This window comes from Dromiciops gliroides, chromosome 2 (assembly GCF_019393635.1).
Source record: "Dromiciops gliroides isolate mDroGli1 chromosome 2, mDroGli1.pri, whole genome shotgun sequence".
Taxonomy (NCBI): Eukaryota; Metazoa; Chordata; class Mammalia; order Microbiotheria; family Microbiotheriidae; genus Dromiciops; species Dromiciops gliroides.
Window position 1 is genome coordinate 73273214 of NC_057862.1, and position 17352 is coordinate 73290565.

The following is a 17352-nucleotide window of genomic DNA, read 5'->3' on the forward strand; positions in this document are numbered from 1 at the left end:
TTACCCCAGCGCCCTGGCCATGGCAGGCAGCACTCACTACTTGGGCCCTTTTCCAGCGATATCAGGGTGGAGCCGGTGGCCACCAGACAGACACCTGCCGCCAACTCATTCCACCCGACAGACACCAGCTAGCAGAGGGAACGAGCCAAATTCAGGGCCAGGGAGGCAGCAGCACACTTGCCTGGCTCTTGCGGGGAGGTGTTGGGGAGAGGGGGAAGGAAAGAGGGAGAGCGGGCCCGCCCCCTTTCCCCTTCCCCCTTCCCCCTTCCCCCTTCCTCAAGGCTCTCCAGCCAGCGCAGTCCTTTAAATCCTGGGGCGCTCCCCAAGTCAGTTCTGAAGGGGCGGAGACTCCGCGCGGGGCCAGAGCCGGGGCCAGAGCCAGAGCCAGAGCCGGAGCCGGAGCGGGAGACACAGCAGGAGCCCGGATCTGGCGCTCGCTTGTCTCAGGTCAGCGAGCGGCCGAAGGTCCGGGACATCCACGTGGGGGGAAAATCACCTCCTGGTTGTCCCTGGTCAGGGGAGCCCAGAGGCCGCTACTGCAGCTGTGCCTGTGCCACCCCTAAGGTGGGGAGCGGCAGCCAGGTTCCCGTGCCCCTGGTCCGCCTCTGGACACCCCGGCTGCTCCCCAGCCTCATGCCTGGTAAGTGCCCTGGCAGGTCCCCAAATTGAGGGACCAAGTTAGGAGGCGCCTGTCATCTGGGGATGCTTTTGAGTAGGCGGGTGGCCAGGGACCCTCCCCGCATTTGGCTGTCTTGGGCACTTGTTCCTGAAAGCCACGCTTTGCCTTCAGGTGTGCCTGGAGAGCCTGGCGGGGGAGCGCACAGCCCCACTCCCTACCCTGAAGCTGGGGGACCGAGCCTCTCCTCCCCCAGGGACACCGGGCTTGCTCGGCCTTGGGGTTCGTGTCCAGGGCGGCTCACAGGTGACTGACTGTGGGAGGGCAGCAGCTGGGGAGGGCAGCCGGGCAGGGAACTGGGAAGGGGGTCCGACTGGAAGAAAAGCTGTATTTGTGAGCTCACACATCCCTCTTGTAAGAAGCGGACTCAGCCGATTCCTACCATCCCACCACCTTAATAGCATGTGAGAAAATAAGGAGGGATTTGGGGAATCTCCCATTTCCACAGGTGACTGGACGGAGATGAAGGTCACAAGAAGTTGGCCTTCCTTGCTTCTCCATGTCAGAACCACTTCGAGGGTGGCTTGGTTAAGCTCCGACTTGGTGCTGGGCTCTGTGCTAAGAGTTTTACAAATAGGACCTCAAGTAAGCCTCCTATTAACTCTAGGAGGTGGGTTCGTTTTACAGTTGAGGAAATTGAGGCAGAGGTTAAGTGACTTACCCAGCTAGTAAGTGTCTGAGGGGAGATTTAAACTCAAGTCTTCCTGACTTCAGGCCCAACCCTCTGTCCACTGTACTACCAATCTGAGACTTCTATGGGTACCAGGTATTCCAGATGCTAATTGGAAACAGTCTCGTGAAAGCTTGATGTGGTTATCCTGGGCAGAAGGGGCAGATGTGGTTTGGGGCGAGGGGTGGTGGTATGTTACAGAGCTGTTGTCTAAGAAGTAGAAACCAGCCCCTTCCCCAGGAATGGTTCCTTTGGGCTAGCACTAGGACTAGGGAAGGATGGAGGGGGGGTGTTGGTGAAACTGGGGCATCCAAAACAAATCTGTAGCCTTGCTCTTACAGGACAGCCAGTGATAGACATTGCCACCCACCCAGGGGAACAGTATGTACCATGGAAATGGGAAATGTGTAAATGCTTATTTGTCTATAGTTAGTGTTCTGTGACTGTGCAGCAGCTCACATTTATATAGTGCTTTATAGACATCAACGAGTTTCATCACAAAGGTTCTGTCAGGTAAGTAAAACAAACAGAATCCCCTACTTGATTGATGAAGAAACTGAGGCTCTTAGGGGTCAAGGTTAGGACTTATGTAATGGAATTCTGACTTGAACCCAACTGTTGAAAGTTTAAATTCAGTCTTTCCCATTGCAGCTTGTCTTGCATTTCTTTCTTTCTAAAGTGGATTGAGTCCTCTGGGAGAAGCTTCTGGTTTAAGCCCTGTAGAGAAGTGATCTGGGCTGGGAGCTAAGTAGCAGTCCTGACTTGGAGAAAGGAAAAGGAAGAGGTGTTTTAATTGGTGGGTGTGCCTATGAAAACAGAAAGGCAGAAAATTAAGTCCAAGTTCATTTTCAGAGCAGTTTCTGGGCCAGGAAGACAATATATACAGAGAGGTCATCATCCGTCCTAGGTGCTTTTTTTTTTTTTTTTTAGTGAGGCAATTGGGGTTAAGTGACTTGCCCAGGGTCACACAGCTAGTGTTAAGTGTCTGAGGCCAAATTTGAACTCAGGTCCTCCTGACTCCAGGGCCAGTGCTCTATCCACTGCGCCACCTAGCTGCCCCCCTAGGTGCTTTTGTAATGCCAGCACTTAGTAGGATGTTTTGCACATAGTAGGCACTTAATAGCTAGCAATTGGAAAGCGATTTTGGGTTTTCGAAATGCTTTACATATGCTATCTTGTGTGGTCCTCATTGCCATACTGGAAGGTTGGTGCAGGAAACCAAGGCTGAGAAATCAAATGAATTGGCCGGGAGTATGCAGTTAGTAAATGTCTGAGGCAGGATTTTCATTCGATTTTTCCCAACTCTAAATCCTACCACCCTATCCCCTGAACCCCCTGGATTAATAGATATTTGCTGCAGTTGCTTATGCATAGCTCAGTTTTTTTCTTCCTATTACCAAATTCAGGGCCACTCCAGGTGCTCAGAGGTAAATGTCGTTAGTAGTAGTAGCCAGGGCACTAACTAATTCCTTAGCTGGTGATCCTCAGACTTTTGTCTAACCAAAGCTCTCTTTTGCTAAAGGCAAAGGGCATACATACATCACCAGTTTAGAATATAAACTCATTTGGCAAAATCTTAAGGAGGAAACTGGAAGAAGATTGTGAGCAGTAAGTATCTTTTCATCAGAAATCAAGAATGTGTAGAGGGAAAAACATTTACAGAGCGCATGGTGAGGAACTCATTTGAACTAGGTGTCTCATTTGGGACGGCCATCCTCTCCATTCAGAGAGGGCTGAAAGAGGCTTTTTTGGCAACCTCTACACTGAGACTTGTCTAGTTGAGTACTGGGGAAGTTGACTTGCCTGGGCTCCTCTAGCCAGTTGGTGTTCGAGGGAGATCATGAAGCTACTTCTTGACTCCAAGGTCAGCTCTCCATCCACTATACCACACTGCCTCTCATCATCACTAGGAATCATATAGCAGCAGGCACTGTGCTGAATACTTGGTACTAACTTCCCCACAAAGGGAAAGAGACGAGTAGCCAAGGATGAGTGGCTCTGTTCTGCATGGATTTTAATTCCTCTAAATTCCAGTCATTGTCTATCTGAGGATGTTCTTTTTTTGCCCCCACTTTAAAACTTTTTCTACTGTGACTTTTACATGACTATAGTTCCTGCTTCCTGTGACTCAGAAAGCAATATTAAGGGCTCTTGGGAGATAATTTTTGGGGGGAATCTTGTTTGATTTTTTTTGCTTCTACTTGAAATCCTGCCCCCTGCTTAGCACCTTGGTGGTGAGGGAGTATGTGTGTGTGTGTGTGTGTGTGTGTGTGTGTGTGTGTGTGTGAGAGAGAGAGAGAGAGAGAGAGAGAGAGAGTATGTGTAGGGGGCAGGGGGGCTGGGTGGTAAAGACGTGGGAGAAAGTAAAGGAGAAAGTGATAGAGAAAATCCTCTGGGATGAAGCTGGATCAAGGGACAATATTTGGGTTTAAGGAAATGGGACCTCAGAACTGGCTGCTCAGCAGAGGAAGTATGGGGTATGAAAGTGAAGGAAGCCTCCACATTTGCTCTTATTTAAAAGTAAGTGCTGCCTGCTTCTTTGTGGCCCCAGAACAGGTAACCTTAGTGGCAGGTGGAGTGATTTCTGGGCTGTTGCTGCTGCTTCTGATTGGCATCATGGGGTACTATCTCTGGAAGAAGCTGTGTGTCGCCCCTGCCTATGAAGAGCTTACTGGAATGTCAACCCCTGCTGATGGACAGGAGAAACAGCCTTCCCAGTCAGCAGTGACCCAGCCCAACAGGTGAATGTCCTTCAGTCCTCCTGTTGGCATGGGAGAGGAGAGGCCAAGGGAGGAGGACAGGAAGACCCAATAAGCAAGACAAAGTGGGCTGGGCTATCTCTGATCTGTTGAAGTGAGCTTTTTCTCCTAGTAACCTGATTTGGTTTGGGGCTTTGGCATTTTCCCCTAAAAGATGAGGTCTTGGGTGTGATGGAAGAATATAGAGATTTGCTCCTACTCCTGAATAAATGAAAGGGGGGAAAAGGCATTTGTTAAGTACTTACTGAGTTCCAAGCACTAGGAATAGGCACCAAAAAAAAAAAAAAGAAGACAGTCCCTTGCTTCCAAGGAACTCACACTATAATTGGGAAAAACAAAATATTTATGACGGTTCAGCTGCAGGGAAGGTGGCAAGACCCAAGGATCCTTAGGGAGCAGCAGCAAGTCAGATGGAAGTTTTGGTTAGAGTCTGGAGGGCATAGTAATCATAATAATGATAGCAAGCATTTATATCATGCCAGTTGTGCTAAGTGCTTTTTTGATCCTCGAAACAACCTTGGAAGTTAAGTGCTGTTATTATCTCCCTTTTTCAATTAAGGAAACCGAGGTTAAGTAACTTGTCCAAAGTTACACAGATAGCAAGTGTCTGAGGTTGGATTTGAACTCAGGTCTTCCTGCTTCCAGGCCCTGTGCTCTATCCACTGTGCTACCAGCTGCCTAGGAGGGCAGCTGGTCAGGCCTAAGGGTCCTTCTGTTTGATTCTATTTGTGAAGACCTGGGGGGGGGGGCTACCATAAGATACCCAGACGGAGAATTGGTACTTTCTATATGCCCCCCTCACCTCCTCATTCTTGCTTTATGGGCCCATTCCCTGATTTATCTTCTTTTATTCTGCTTTGTTCACTTCTTCCATCTTTACTTGCTTATGTAAACAGAACCCAAGGTATCCCATTTGTTGTTCCTCCCTCCTTCCATGGCCGAAATTGGATTACTTTGACCAATGGAGAGAGGATCCAGGATGAGAGTGATCCCTACATTGCCCCAGAATTTCTGCCTCGAACATCTTTTCATTCACTTGGTGAGTAGACTGCACTCAGGCTCTACTTATTCCATAGACATTTATTATGTTCCTTCTGTATACTGAATTCTTTGATAGTGGTGGGATAGATATAAAGTTTAGATCTTATGGGGTTCCAATCCTCATGGACCTAGTCTAGTAAAGTGATAACATAGACCAAATTAACCATAATACAAAGGTTTGGTTTTTTTTTAAATGAAAATACATTAAGGAGTTGTCAAAGTGCTATTGATTATCCAGAGGGGGCAGAATAGTTATGATCGTGACTATTCTGTCTAGAGATCAGAGGGAACTTCATGGAGGAGGCAGCATTTGAGTTGGACCTTAAAAATAGGCATCCAAAGTACTATATAAATGTAGTTTACTATAAACAAATGATGAGCAGGATGCTATCAGAAAAAACCTGGAAAGACCTACATGAACTGATGCAGAATGAAATGTACTGTATACAAAATAACAGCAATATTCTAAGATGATCTGCTGTGAATAACTTGGTTATTTTCAGCAATGTAGTGATCTAAGACAACTCCAAAGGATTTATGAAAAATACAATCAACTATAGAGAAAGAACTGATGGTTTCTGAATATAGATCGAAGCATATTTTTTTGTTAGTTCCTTAAAAAAAAATAGGCGTCTAGAAGGTGAATGGAGTGAGAGCATTCCAGGCATTGGGAACAAAGTGAGCAAAGGCACAGAGGTGGCAGAGAACAGTATCTTTTGGTGGGGTTTGGGGAGGGAGGTGGGCAAAGGGTTAACCAGTTTGGCTGGAGTATAGAATGTGCAGAGGGGAATAATAGGAAGGGCTGGAAAAGTTCTAGGTCCTGTGACTAATAAGATGTAGTAGTAGATACTTCCTTTGATTCTCATGACCTCTCACATTTCTCCAAATTAAGAGTTATACACAGGGGCAGCTAGGTGGTGAAGTGGATAAAGCACTGGCCCTGGAGTCAGGAGGACCTGAGTTCAAATCCAGCCTCAGACACTTGACACTTACTAGCTGTGTGACCCTGGGCAAGTCACTTAACCTCAATTGCCTCACCAAAAACAAGAGTTACACACAAGAAAGAAAGCAATTTTACCTATTTTTAGGGTCCAAGACACCAAGAACTCTAAGGGGGAAACAAACTGATGAATTAACAGCAGAGAAAGCTAATCACTAATTCCTAACCCCCTCCCCCACTGCCTTGTAGAAAAAAACCCGGAAGTAGTCCCAAGGTAGTTTTCGGTCTCTGTTATGTATTGGTGAGTCCTCCTGCTTTTGAAGCTCCCGGTGTCTGTTGCAGGGGGTGCCTATGTGTTTGGGACAATCAATCCAGAACTTTACAGATTTCCTGAGGACAAGAGTGAGACGGACTTCCCCGAAGGCTGCCTGGGGAGGCTGTGGTTCACAGTCGAGTATGAACAAGAGTCCGAGAGGCTCCTCGTGGGCCTGATCAAGGCCCGGAAGTTGCAGACCCCCTCCTCGTCAGAGACGTGCAGTCCCCTGGTGAAGCTCTATCTGCTGCCTGATGAGCGGCGCTTTCTGCAGTCCAAAATGAAGCGCAAAACTGCCAACCCGCAATTCGACGAGAACTTCATTTTCCAGGTACTGACTCCCTGGGACACGAAATAGGGCAGCCCAGAGGTGCATCCTGGGAAGGTTTGGGGCTTGTTTGGAAGGGAGTTTGCCGCTTTTTCTTTCTGTCCACCACCCCTTGTATCCTCCTAATAAACTCGTTAGCTTTATCAATCAGAGCATCAGAGTGGGCCCTGTGGGGTTCAAGGGAATCCTTTTAGTTCCCCGTGTATGCAGTGGTACTTTTGTTGTCCTCAGTACCTCAACAAGCATTCATTAAGCATATTTACAATGGGGATACAAAAAAGGGGAGCGGTACTACAAAAATAGTCCCTACCCACAATAAGCTCATATTCTGATGGAGGAGCCAACATGTAAATAACTAGTTACATATAAGATATATACAGAGCAAATAGAAGGAAATCTCAGAGAGAAGGCAGGGGGTGGGTGGAGTGCGGTGGGGTTCTCCAGGACTGGCAACTACAGCACCATTGCTCAGTAAAAAATAAATAAATAAAAATGTAAAAAATCACAAGCCGCACTTAACATAACAGGCACTCAAGCATTTGTCTACTTAAATGACAGTATTTTAAAATGTTAATAGTATTTTATTTTTTGCAATTACATGTAAAGAGTTTTCAACATTCATTTTTTGAAAGATTTTTTTGAGTTCCAAATTTTTCTCCCTCTCTCCCTTTCCTCTCCCCATCCCCAAGACAGCAAGCAATCTGATATAGGTTGTACTTGCACAATCATGTTAAATATTTCCATATAGTTGGGTTGTGAAGGAAGAAACAACAAAAGGGAAAAATCACACAAAAAAACCAAACTAAAAAAAAGTGAAAATACTATGCTTTGATCCGCATTCAGACTCCATCAGTTCTTTCTCTAGATGTAGATAGCATTTCCACATCATGAATCTTTTGGAATTGTCTTGGATCATTGTATTGCTAAGAAGAGTGAATTGTTCATTGTTGATCATTGCGCAATGTTACTTGTTACTATGTACAATATTCTCCTGGTTCTGCTCACTTCACTTAGCATCAGTTCATGTAAGTCTTTCCAGGTTTTTCTGAAATCCACCTGCTCATCATTTCTTTTGCCACAATAGTATACCATTACATTCAATTACCACAGCTTGTTGAAATACAGTATTAGAAATTAAGATATATGGGCAGCTAGATGGCACAGTGGATAAGGCACCGGCCCTGGATTCAGGAGTACCTGAGTTCAAATCCAGCCTCTGACACTTAACACTTACTAGCTGTGTGACCCTGGGCAAGTCACTTAACCCCAACTGCCTCACAAAAAAAAAAAAAGAAAGAAAGAAAGAAATTAAGATGTCTTAGTATTATTATAGAAGTAGATAATAGGATATTTGGAAGGAATTTAGACCAGATTTTATTTGAAAAAGCATTTTCAAGAATAATGGAGCACCTAAAAAAAAAAAAAGAATAATGGAGCAAGACGTAGCATCTATCCAGGAGGTGATGCAACTTGGATCCCTGGGGTCATTAGCTTTATTTAAAAACAAGCCTGTTTTTAGCAGCATGCCAGTACTTAGTAATAAAAGAAGGGAAATAAGTGTTGTACAAGTACAGGATGGTTGACAGAGTTGCCAGACTTATAAGATTATGGGAATGAAATGTGTGTGGGTTTTAACAAGGCATCTGATAAAGTATCCCATGATATCTTTGTGGACAAGATGGACAAACAAGGGCTACATCAGTAGGCCGTGGCTAAACAAATTGTGCCATATGAATGTAATGGAATATTCTTATACCATAAAAATGATGAATAGAAAGAATTTAGAGAAACTTGGGAAGACTTTTTTTGAGCAGATGCAGAGTGGAGTAGAAGTAGGAAAATAATTTATACAGTATAACAATGCTGTAAAGACAAACAACTATGAAAGATTTTTAATAACTGATCGATGCAATGGCCAAGCAGGATTCCAGAGGACTGATGAAGCTTGCTACCCACCTTCTGACAGGGAAGTGATGGCTTATGGGTACAGACCTAAACATACATTTTTAGACCTGGACAATGGGGAGCGTTTGTTTTGCTTGATTTTATATATATACATATATGTTACTAGATAGTTTCTGTCCCCCCCCCCTTTCCCTTCTCTCCCCCATCTTCAATGGAAAGAAGGTAGGTGGAAGAGAGAGAAAATAAATGCTTGTTAATTGAAAACCAAAGCAATCTCCCTATTTGGCACTTGACTTGGTCTTGGGTTCCTTCCCCACCCCACTCAGGTATCCAGTAGAACAGTCACTCAAAGGATGCTGAAGTTTTCAGTTTTCCACGTAGACAAGCAAAGGAAACATCACCTGCTGGGCCAAGTGCTCTTCCCACTGAAAGATGAGATGCTAACAAGCCATAGTCGGCCCATTGTCTGGAGAGACTTGGAAGCAGAGAGCCTGGAGGTAGGTGACAAATGAAAGGTTAAATTAATTAATCGAATACCGCCCTGTGTTGGAGCAGACTTCCTAGGTTATGGGCTGGGTTCCAACAGAACACTGGGGTGGATTTTGTAAAGATCATTGAAGCTTGGGGAAGGGACCTTGAAAGCCATTTAGTCCAATTCTTTCATATTACAGAGGAGGAAACTGAGGCCCCATTTTCTTTTTAAGTGACTTGCTCGAACTCAGGTTCCTCCAACTCTAAATCCAGTGACATTTTCAGTGCCCCATGCTGCTTTGGATGGGTGTGTAATGATTGTTTGGGTTCTTGTTCTAGAGACCACCGCAGCTAGGTGTCCAGCCAGCAAAGAAACCCCTCCCTCCAGTTTAGATTATTAAGAATCAGTTTGGAAAAAAAAGAAAAAAAAACCAAACAACCGGGGGCAGCTAGATGGCGCAATAGATAGAGCACCGGCCCCGGATTCAGGAGTACCTGAGTTCAAATCCGGCTTCAGACACTTAATACTCACTAGCTGTGTGACCCTGGGCAAGTCACTTAACCCCAATTGCCTCACTAAAAAAAAAAAAAAGAATCAGTTTGGCGGGCAGCTAGGTGTCAAAGTGGATAAGCACCGGCCCTGGATTCATGAGGACCTGAGGTCAAATCCGTCCTCAGACACTTGATACTAACTAGCTGTGTGACCCTAGGCAAGTCACTTAACCCTCATTGCCCAGCAAAAAAAAAAAAAAAAAAGAATCAGTTTGGGGTAAAAAGGAAGAACGATAACCAGAAAGCGATCAAAAATGAAAGTTGTAAAATTACAAAGAACAATCGTGGCTCCATAGAAGAGACATAAGAAGACCTCTCCCCCCACCCATGACTTTGTAGAGATGGGGAGGGGGACCCATGGGAATGCACCATATTCTTCTCTTGCCCTGATTGTCAGGGTAACAGGGGTGGGGGAAAAAACAAACAAATCCCAAACTACTGACCTTCCCTTAAGGGACAGTCTTGTAAAGTAGCACCTACCGTGGATGAGGCCAGGAAACCATCTAACTGTTGTGCCTTCTGTACGGGAAATGGTGAAAAGAATCAGCAAACATTAATTACCGACAAAATTTATTTCTCAGAGATGCAGAAATGTTTGTGGAGGATATTATTTGTAGAGCACTTAAGGAAATTGTCCAGAAAGGGGTTACTTAGATGCAAGTGTTCTAATTTCAAGGTCTTTGTTTTGTTGACCTGATTGTGATCATGAGATCATAGATTTGGAGGTAGAAGGGATTGTAAAGATGAATTATCAATCAGCAGGTATACCTAGCAAAGTACCTACTATGTGCAAGAAACTGTGCTAGGTTCTAGTGATTCAAAGACAAAGAATAGGAGCTTATGTTTTATCTAGGGAAACAATGTTTGCACATATAAGTAGATAAAAACTATACAGAAAAAACATATAGTATATATCGGGGTGAACATATAGTATATATCTGGGAGAATCAGAACAGGCCTTCTATAGGAAGTGGGCTTTGAAGAAAGCTAGGGAGGCTAACTGGGAAGGTAGGGAGAGAGTATTCCAGCGTCATAGTTGGCATGGTGGGCTGTCAGAGAAGGCTAGGGGTTTAGGGTTTCATGGAAGCCCCTTGCTATGCCTCCCTGACAAATCTCTTCTCTGAACCTGACTGTTCATTCTGTTCTCGACAGCCCCCTTCCGAGTTTGGGGACATCCAATTCTCTCTCAGCTACAATGACTATCTGGGCCGCCTGACCGTAGTGGTGCTGAGAGCCAAGGGCTTGAAGTTCCAGGATGACAGGAATGTTGTCAGTGAGTTCTGCTTCCCTTTTGCTGAGATGATGTCCAGGAATTGAGCCTCCCGTATTTGGCCCTCCAGTCTGGAAACCCTGGGGGCAGGGGTTCTTAACTTTTTGTACCTTTTTTTCTTTTTGGATGGCAGTCTGGTGAAGCCTATGGACCCATTTCTCAGAATGGTATTCTGTTGCTGACATTCATAAAGCAAATGCCAAATTTCAGTTAGAGGTTAGTGAAAAAAGGATGGAATATTTTTTCCTCATACAGGATCACAGAATCCCAGAAATCAATCCATGGGCTTAGAGCCTGTGGCTCCCAGATTAAGAATTCCTGCCCAAGGGGATCAACTTTCTACTAGTAAAATTCGCCCTAACAACGTGGTTGGGTTTTGGAGCCTTTTAGTCTTACCTTTTTCAGTGTGCACAGCTGGGGAGGAGGGACAAAGCCATTGCCCTTCACAATCCATTTCTTCAAATCCCACAGAATCACAGAATTTCAGAGCCAGAAGAAATCTCAGAGTCCATTTGATGTCCCTGAACAAGATTATTTCATATAACTCCCCTCACAAGGCGGTCATCCAGTTTTGGCTTGAAGACCACTTGTGATAGGGACCCCACTCCCTGCCAAAGCAGGTCTTTCTGCTTCAAGATAGTTTTAATAATTAGGTTAAGGTTTTCCTCCCACCAAAACTTGGCAGATATCATCCAAAGCCCATGTCATTCTGCCCTTGGGAGCTAAGCCGCAAATCTAATCCCCTTTTCCCATGACGGCCCTTCAGATGTTTGAAACTAGCCAGCATATCCAGCCTAAGTCATGTAGTTTTCAGGCTCAACATTCTTAGTTCCTTCAACTCATTGTATTTGTTATGATTTGTTACTATACTGTACTCCCTTCCACTATTTGATATAGTATAAAGAATGCTGGCTCTAAGTAGAGATTTTTGGCTTATTTAATTTATTGGCAGCATTATGTTACCAAGACATTTAGTTTAAAAAAACCAAATCTATAAACAAATGATTGAATTTATTGGAGGATGTGATATGGCTTACCATTTATATAATGGTATAAATGTCAACATGAACTAATTCCTTCAAATGAAAAGTTGTTCTTTGATCAATAATCATCCATGTAAAATCTTGCTCTTAAATCGTTATTGATAAGGAGTGCATATTCTGCTTAAATCCTTTGTTTACATCATAGCTTGTGTCCATTTAGTCATATTTCAAATGCAGTCTCTATAACTTTTAGAGAACTTCTTTAAAAACAAGAAACAAGGGGCGGCTAGGTGGCGCAGTGGACTCAGGAGTTCCTCAGTTCAAATCCGGCCTCAGACACTTGACACTTACTAGCTGTGTGACCTTGGGCAAGTCACTTAACCCCAATTGCGCTGCAAAAAACAAACAAACAAACAAAAACCAAAACAAACAAGAAACAAGGGAAGATTTTTAGCAAGAAGGGAAAGTTCTATATAAGCTGGTAAAATTAATACTCTTTATCTCTAATACAGTATGACTTTGATTTGGGGAGAGCAAAATGAGGAAGGTAGGTGATTTTCCTGTTTTTCTTGAGTCCCTACAACATGACCTCACTTTTGTTTTGAACTATTGTCAGTTTTATGCTATCAAATCCATATACAAATGTACATTTTTTAAAACTCTAAAGCCACATAAAAATTATTTTTAATTAAAAAACAAAGAATGCTGGCTCTGAAGTCAGAGGACCTGGGTACAAATCCCACCTCAGATGCTTACTAGCCATAACCTTGGGTAATCGCCTTGCTGGGGCTCAGTTACCAAATCTGTAAAATAAGAGAAATGGATTAGACAGCTTCTGAGTTATCAATCAAAAAGCATGTCGGTAAATGCCAGATGCTGTGCTTGTTGGTAGGGATAATCATACAAAGGAAGCAGTAATCCGGTCTCTGAAGGAGCTCACTAGTACGTGGAGAAGCAGATGTAAACTAAATATAAAGATGATAAATGCAAAGAAATACAATTTAGGGATGGAGGGCATGAGTAGTTGCGGGTGGAAAAGCAAAGGCTTTGTGTAGGGGTCCATAAACATATGTAAATAACAAAAATATATATATGCATCTATACACATACACATATATATGCATATATATGTGTGTGTGCTTTCAGTTGTGTCTGACTCATTGTGACCCCATTTGGGGTTTTCTTGACAAGGATATTGGAGTGCTTTCCCAATTTTCTCCAGCTTATTTTACAAATGAGAAAATTGGGGGCAGCTAGGTGGCACAGTGGATAGAGTATAGTAACAAATCATAACAAATACAACCCCAATTGCCTCACAAAAACAAAACAAAACAAAACCCAAAAAACCACAAATGAGGAAATTGAGTCAAATGGGGTTAAATGACTTGCCCAGGGTCCCACAGCTAATGTCTGAGGCTGTATTTGTTTGTTTTCGTTTGGTTTTGGGGGGGGGGTTTGGTGAGGCAATTGGGGTTAAGTGACTTGCCTAGGGTCACACAGCTAGTAGTATTAAGTGTCTGAGGCCGCATTTGAACTCAGGTCCTCCTGACTCCAGGACCAGTGCTCTATCCACTGTGCCACCTAGCTGCCCCTGAGGCTGTATTTGAACTCAGGAAGATGAGTTTTCCTGACTCTAGGCCTGGAGCTCTATCCTTTGTGCCACCTAATTGCACACACATACATACACATATACATAACATACATACACACATACATATAAGTATATATACACAACTTATTTCAATATAATTGGTTTCTTTGTAGTGCTATGCATTTGACAACATTTTTTTCTGAGAAGGGGTCCTTAGGTTTTGCCAGTTACTATATAACACAAAAAAGGTAAAGGTGTAGAAGATGGGACTTAAACTACTTATTCTTTTCTTCTTTTGAGGCAATCAGAGTTAAGTGATTTCCCCAGGGTCACATGGCTGGTAAGTGTTTGAGATCAGATTTGAATTTAGGACCTCCTGACTCCAGGGCCAGTGTTCTATCCACTGTGCCACCTCACTGCCCTGACTTGAACTACTTCTTAAAGGGCTTCTCTGAGACTGGGCTGAGTATCTATGTTGGTTATTTGATCCTCTAAACTAGTTTCTGTGGGTGTGCCCTGAAATCTTCCTCCTCCATGCCTCCTTCCACCCCTTCTTTTATGCCTACAATTCCCTTTCTTTGAGCTCCTCCATGAAGCCTTCCTCTACTTCTCAGTCACTTATGATCTCCCCTCTTCCTCCCTGCCACCCCCAGGGCTCTGCCCTAGTCTCCCTACCACACTAATCTCAGTCTTCCTTGCGTAATATTGATTTGTGTCCATGCCAAGCTTTTACCCCCACCCCCACTCCCCTGAGGCTGGGAGCTCATTTAAGGAAAGGACAGAGTCAGAGCATAGGGTGGAGAGGACACAGGGTAGGGAGAAGAAGCCAGGGACTGGGTCATTGACATGTTTTGGTGTCCTTTTTTCTCCCCCGTTTCTTATTACCTTTTTCCATTTTCCCTAGAAATGGAGTCAACTTTTTCTTTTCACTTTAGGCTTGGTAGGATTTGGGCTTCTCTTATGGATTAAAGAAGCCACAAGAGCCCATAGCCTAAGATCAATCCTAATTGCAGAAGTGGAGTTCCTGTGGAATAGGAATGTTGGGAAGGTCATGACTCCTGGAGGGACCATGGGCTGGCTTGGAAATGTAGTTGCTATGAGATTGTTTGCTCCTTGGGTGAATGTGGTGCCAGAGTCTTGGATTATTTTCAAATAAGCAAAAATCTTGTCTGGGACAGTGAATGCTCTCCAAAGCCTGGGAGGAAGGAAAAGCTGTCACTAAGCTTTTCCTTAAGATGGATAGTCAGGCGAGAAAGACATTGAAATAATTAGCCCCTGTTTCCTTTGATAATGGCCCTGGCTGCAGTGGTTATAGGTCACCTTGGCTCAGTTCCTAGGGCACAGTAGCCATTTTGCCAAATTGGACCTATTCTGGAAGTGGGGAAGGAGTGGAAAATCCATGTCTCTTTCAGCCTGTCTGCAGCTTAACAGGTGGGAATGGGTGTTGGGCTCCTGCTGACTGATTTATTCTGTCAGGATGCTTCCATAGAGACTTGTTTTCAGTACAGAGGTTTTATGGCCTTCCCAGGGAGGAGACAAATGGGGGTGTCTTTTTGGCATCCACTATGCAATCTCCCGGTGATTCTCAACTTGGTTTCTTTAGGTGTGTTTGTCAAAGTGTCGCTGATGAACCACAACAAATTCGTCAAATGCAAGAAGACCTCTGCTGTGCTGGGCTCTCCCAATCCTGTGTATAATGAGACTTTTAGCTTCAAGGCTGATCCTGTGGAACTGGACACTGCGAGTCTGAGCCTGACGGTGCTACAGAACACAGAAGGGGACAGTAAGGCAGTTTATCTTTCTGACCCAGGGCTCAGATGTTCAGACTTCAAATGACTTTATAGTGGCTGTAGTAACAGCAGCAGTAATAATAATAGTTAACAAATGTTAACTATTATAGATGAATGGATGGATGGATGGATGGATGGATGGATGGATGGATGGATGGATGGATGGATGGATGGATGGAGAGAGAGAGAAGCACCTGCAATATGCCATACATTGTGCTAAGTGCTTTCCAATGATCATCTTACTTGATCCTCACAAATACCCTGTGAATCAGGTGCTATTATTATCCCCATTTAACCAGAGGTTGTGACTTGCCCAGGGTCATACAGCAAGTAAGGGTCTGAGGCCAGATCTGAACTTAGGTCTTACTGACTTCAGTTCCCATGTTGAAGAGACCAAGGCTGAGAGAGAGGTTAAGTGTTTGCTTACCCAGGGTGGAAGTGCTAATAAGTGTCCGAGGAGGGATCTGAATCGAGGATGTCCTGTCCCTCCATCCATCATATGATAATTCCTCCACAGGTTACTATTAGAAAAGAGAGGCCCATGTTGGATATTTGAATTTTGGAGGATTCCCTACCATCACTGTTTGAAAGAAGATATGGGGGGCAGCTAGGTGGCGCAGTGGATAAAGCGCTGGCCCTGGATTCAGGAGGACCTGAGTTCAAATGCGGCCTCTGACACTTGACACTTACTAGCTGTGTGACCCTGGGCAAGTCACTTAACCCCCATCGCCCTGAAAAAAAAAAAAAAGATATGGCCACAGATTTTGGAATACAAGTTCAAAGGCTATAACTGATGGCCTGTTTTTCTGTCTGTATGATGGAGAAAGAATTTGCTACTTCCTTAAAGTGAGGGTGAGAAGTAACTCAAATGTGTTGCTGAGGTAAATCCAATCATGTACAGAAGAGAGTAACTATGCTGCCTTTCCCTCTCTCTCCCCCTTTTCAATCCAGAGAGCCATCAGCTGGGCCGTGTGGTAGTAGGACCCTTCATGTACACAAGGGGGAAAGAATTAGAACACTGGAATGAGATGATCAATAAGCCCAAGGAACTGGTGAAGAGGTGGCACTCGCTCTCTGGAAGCACCTAACTGCACCTGGTCTTCAGGGACAGCGACTTCTCTGCTTTGGAAACTGCTTCTCTTCCTTTAGAAATCTGTGACCTAAGGACAAGGTGTCATCTCTGTTTCCCCAAACGCTAGCAGAACCACCAGTATGGCTTCCTAGCAGAGTTGTGTACACAGGGAGCAGACTCTAACAGGATAAGGGAAGATGTCCTCACTAGTTCTATGCCAGAAATAGGGCCTCATCTTTCCTTGGTTAGCATAGGGAAAGTCCTAATAAAATGCCCTCTTTTCTCTCTTGTGGAATACAAGAGTCCTGTTTTGGAACCTTTAGAGCTGAAGTTAAGTCAGAATTTCAGGCACTCGGACTGTTTGCTGAATAGCATAGATGTCAGTGAGACAAACTTTGATCTTCTCTGAAATTCAATTCCTCTCAGCACATGTGAGCACTATTTTGTAGGCAGACCCACTTCTGTATTCAGCCACAAAGGGAAATATTATTTTGAGAGGATAGGAATAGGAAAAAGCTAGGAAAATACTGTCCGCGGGACTTTTAGGCCATTGTGTCAATGAGAACTACATATGGATTGAGGCAGTTGGTTACAGTAAGAGATGACTTATCACTTGTTTACTTGAACCTCATGTGACCCCTACCTCTAGATGTGGGCATTAGGGCTCTGGAACATAGGACCCATCCCAGTGATCCCGTGACCTCAAGGTGGAATGAAGTTACTTGGCAACAAGAATGTTTTCTGGGCTAGTTGGAAAAGAAGCTCTTCAGAGCAAAGAAATGGTACAAACATCAAAAGTAGAGGGGACATATAAGTTGGCTGTAGTAGACTATAGATTGTCTAAGTCAAAATGATTTGGATGATGCAATACCTGCAGATATTGTTCTAAGGGACTGAGATGGGGACTGGACAACTACAGTGAAATTCCTGATGAAGAAAGTATGACCCTTATTGTGAGGGTTCCCTGGCCAGGGCTTGTCAAATCTCTTGG

At 44.2% G+C, this 17352-nt stretch overlaps 1 protein-coding gene across 1 annotated transcript; it reads left to right on the forward strand.

Moving 5' to 3' along the window:
- The first annotated feature begins 491 nt into the window (after positions 1-491).
- Positions 492-17352, forward strand: LOC122742573 (synaptotagmin-15-like). Its single transcript, XM_043986882.1, has 8 exons — positions 492-640; positions 3898-4087; positions 5002-5144; positions 6429-6730; positions 8959-9129; positions 10808-10928; positions 15103-15282; positions 16241-17352. The coding sequence occupies exons 1-8, from the start codon at positions 634-636 to the stop codon at positions 16375-16377; spliced, it is 1251 nt and encodes a 416-aa protein (XP_043842817.1). The 5' UTR covers positions 492-633; the 3' UTR covers positions 16378-17352.